This window comes from Rhinopithecus bieti, unplaced genomic scaffold (genome assembly GCF_001698545.2).
Source record: "Rhinopithecus bieti isolate Rb0 unplaced genomic scaffold, ASM169854v2 scaffold_81659, whole genome shotgun sequence".
In the NCBI taxonomy this organism is placed as follows: Eukaryota; Metazoa; Chordata; class Mammalia; order Primates; family Cercopithecidae; genus Rhinopithecus; species Rhinopithecus bieti.
The window spans coordinates 2412758-2415472 of NW_016837762.1; the positions used below are offsets into that span (position 1 = coordinate 2412758).

General features: G+C 51.4%; 1 protein-coding gene across 1 annotated transcript in view; it reads left to right on the forward strand.

Annotated features, from left to right (window-relative positions):
* The window catches only part of TM4SF5 (transmembrane 4 L six family member 5), an 11438-nt gene extending 9879 nt beyond the window's left edge, over positions 1-1559 (forward strand). Inside the window, exons 2-4 of the mRNA XM_017865876.1 lie at positions 836-972; positions 1189-1372; positions 1449-1559. Of these exons, the coding sequence (XP_017721365.1) occupies positions 836-972; positions 1189-1372; positions 1449-1463 (336 nt within the window). The 3' untranslated portion in view covers positions 1464-1559. The remainder of the gene's footprint in view (positions 1-835; positions 973-1188; positions 1373-1448) is intronic.
* The last annotated feature ends 1156 nt before the right edge of the window (positions 1560-2715 follow it).

The following is a 2715-nucleotide window of genomic DNA, read 5'->3' on the forward strand; positions in this document are numbered from 1 at the left end:
GTAGGGGTGAGGGGAGAGGGGGGAACTACAACCCCAGTGAACCTCGGCGGCCACTGGCTTTCGGGTTAGCCTAACTGCAAGCCCCGGGTTTGACGCGAAATGTATTTTAAACCTGACTCAAGGCTGGGCGCAATGTCTCACACCTGTAATCCCAGCACTTTGGGAGGCCAAGGCGGGCAGATCACCTGAGACCAGGAGTTCCAGACCAGCCTGGCCAACAGTGAAATCCCCTCTCTACTAAAATATAAAAATTAGCTGGGCGTGGTGGCGGGCGCCTGTAATCCCAGCTACTTGGGAGACTGAAAGAACAAGAATGGCTTGAACTAGGGAGGCAGAAGCTGCAGTGAACCAAGATCGCACCACTGCACTCCAGCCTGAGTGACAGATCAAGACTCTGTCTAAAATAAATAAATGAATATAAAATAAAATAAAACTACATTTTTTTTTGGAGACAGAGTTTCGCTCTTGTTGCCCAGGCTGGAATGCAATGGCACGATCTCGGCTCCCTGCAACCTCCGCCTCCCAGGTTCAAGCGATTCTCCTGCCTTAGCCTCCGGCATGTGCCACCACGCCCGGCTAATTTTTGTATTTTGAGTAAAGACAGGGTTTCTCCATGTTTGCCAGGCTGGTCTTGAACTCTTGACCTCAGGTGATCTGCCCGCCTCAGCCTCCCAAAGTGCTGGGATTACAGGCTTGAGCCACTGCGCCCGGCCAAAAAATACATTTTAACAACCTGACTTGAGCAGATTTCAATCATGCGTGGGGGCTGGTGCTGAGTGTTGTCACCTACAGGTGAGGAGATTGGGCCTTACCTTCCCTTTCACGCCACATCCAGATGCTGCGCTCGGTCTTCTCCTCGGCGTTCGGGGTGCTTGGTGCCATCTACTGCCTCTCGGTGTCTGGAGTCGGGCTCCGAAATGGACCCAGATGCTTAATGAACGGCAAGTGGGGCTACCACTTCGAAGACACCGCGTAAGGTTTAGCCTGTATTCGTGTCCTGCATTCTCTGCCTCTTCCCTCCCGCACTTCCCCCGTGGACTGGGACACCTGGGCGGGACTCGACCTTCGAGAGCACTCGCTCCACGTGGGTTACCTGGGCCTTTGCAAATCCCCTGGGACGTATTCTTGGGAGCGGCGGTGGCGCACGCGCACGCCGCCTTCTTCCACGTGACCTTACCCCTCCCACAGGGGAGCTTACTTGGTCAACCGCACTCTATGGGATCGGTGCGAGGCGCCCCCTCGCGTGGTCCCCTGGAATGTGACGCTCTTCTCTCTGCTGGTGGCCGCCTCGTGCCTGGAGATAGTACTGTGTGGGATCCAGCTGGTGAACGGGACCATTGGTGTCTTCTGTGGCGATTGCAGGAAAAAACAGGTGAAATGGCGTGCGGTGGAGTTGTAGAGGGAACCTGCCTGGTCCTGGCTGAGTTCTCACCTTCTCTTTTCCGCAGGACTCCACTCACTGAGGCTCCACTGACCGCTGGGTTACACCTGCTCCCTCCTGGATGCCTGCCTGGCTCTCTCACTCCCTGGCTCGCTAGAATAAACTGCTTTGAGCTCTCTTCCCTGTCTCAGACTGTGCCTTCTGTTAGAAGGAATGTGCAAGAGGCTACAGATACACCTGGGCTTTGGGGCCCCTGCACCCCACTTGTACTTTCTTAACAAATAGATACTGAGCTATTTGGTTGCACTGGAAATAACGATGGTAAACAAGGCAGACAAGTTTTGTTCTCTCAAAGAACTTGGCATTCCAAGGGTGGAAGATAGGCAACTTTTAAAAGAAGCAAAAAATTATTTCAATAGGTAATAAGCACTTTTTTTTAGACAGGGTCTTGCTGTCACTCAGGCTGGAAGGCAGTGGCACGGTCTCAGCTCACTGCATCCTCCACCTCCTGGGCTCAAGCAATCCTCTTGTCTCAGACTCCTAAGTAGCTAGGACCATAGACATATGCCATCATGCCTTGCTAATTTTTTTGTAGAGACAAGGTTTTGCAATGTTGCCCAGGGTGGTCTCGAACTCCTGAGCAAAAGTAATCCTCCCACTTCAGCCTCCCAAAGTATTGGGATTACAGGCATGAGCCACCGTGTGCGGCCAATAAGCACTTTTTTTTTTTTTTTTTTTTTTTTTTTGAGACGGAGTCCCGCTCTGTCCACCAGGCTGGAGTGCAGTGGCGCGATCTCGGCTCACTGCAAGCTCCGCCTCCTGGGTTCACGCCATTCTCCTGCCTCAGCCTCCCGGGTAGCTGGGACTACAGGCGCCTGCCACCGCGCCCGGCTAATCTTTTGTATTTTAGTAGAGACGGGGTTTCACCGTGGTCTCGATCTCCTGACCTTGTGATCCGCCCGCCTCGGCCTCCCAAAGTGCTGGGATTACAGGCGTGAGCCACCGCGCCCGGCCAATAAGCACTTTTTAAAAGCATGTTGGTAATGGGGATTGATATTAACTTATGGAGAGACTCTCTTTTATGATAGGGAAAATTTGAGAAAATGAAATTTGAGCTAAGATCAGGAGGGCTTGCTAACCATCTGGATATTTGTGGGATTATAGGCAGAGAGAAGAGCAAGGACAAAGATCCTAAACAGGGATCAGTTTTCTAGGAGAAAATAATGAAAACTGTGGAAAAGACACTGTAATCTCTTAAACTCTAGAAAATGGAACTGTAAAGCCATTGTGGCCTTGTCACCTCCTAATTTGGTAGAATTTTTTTTTTTTTTTTT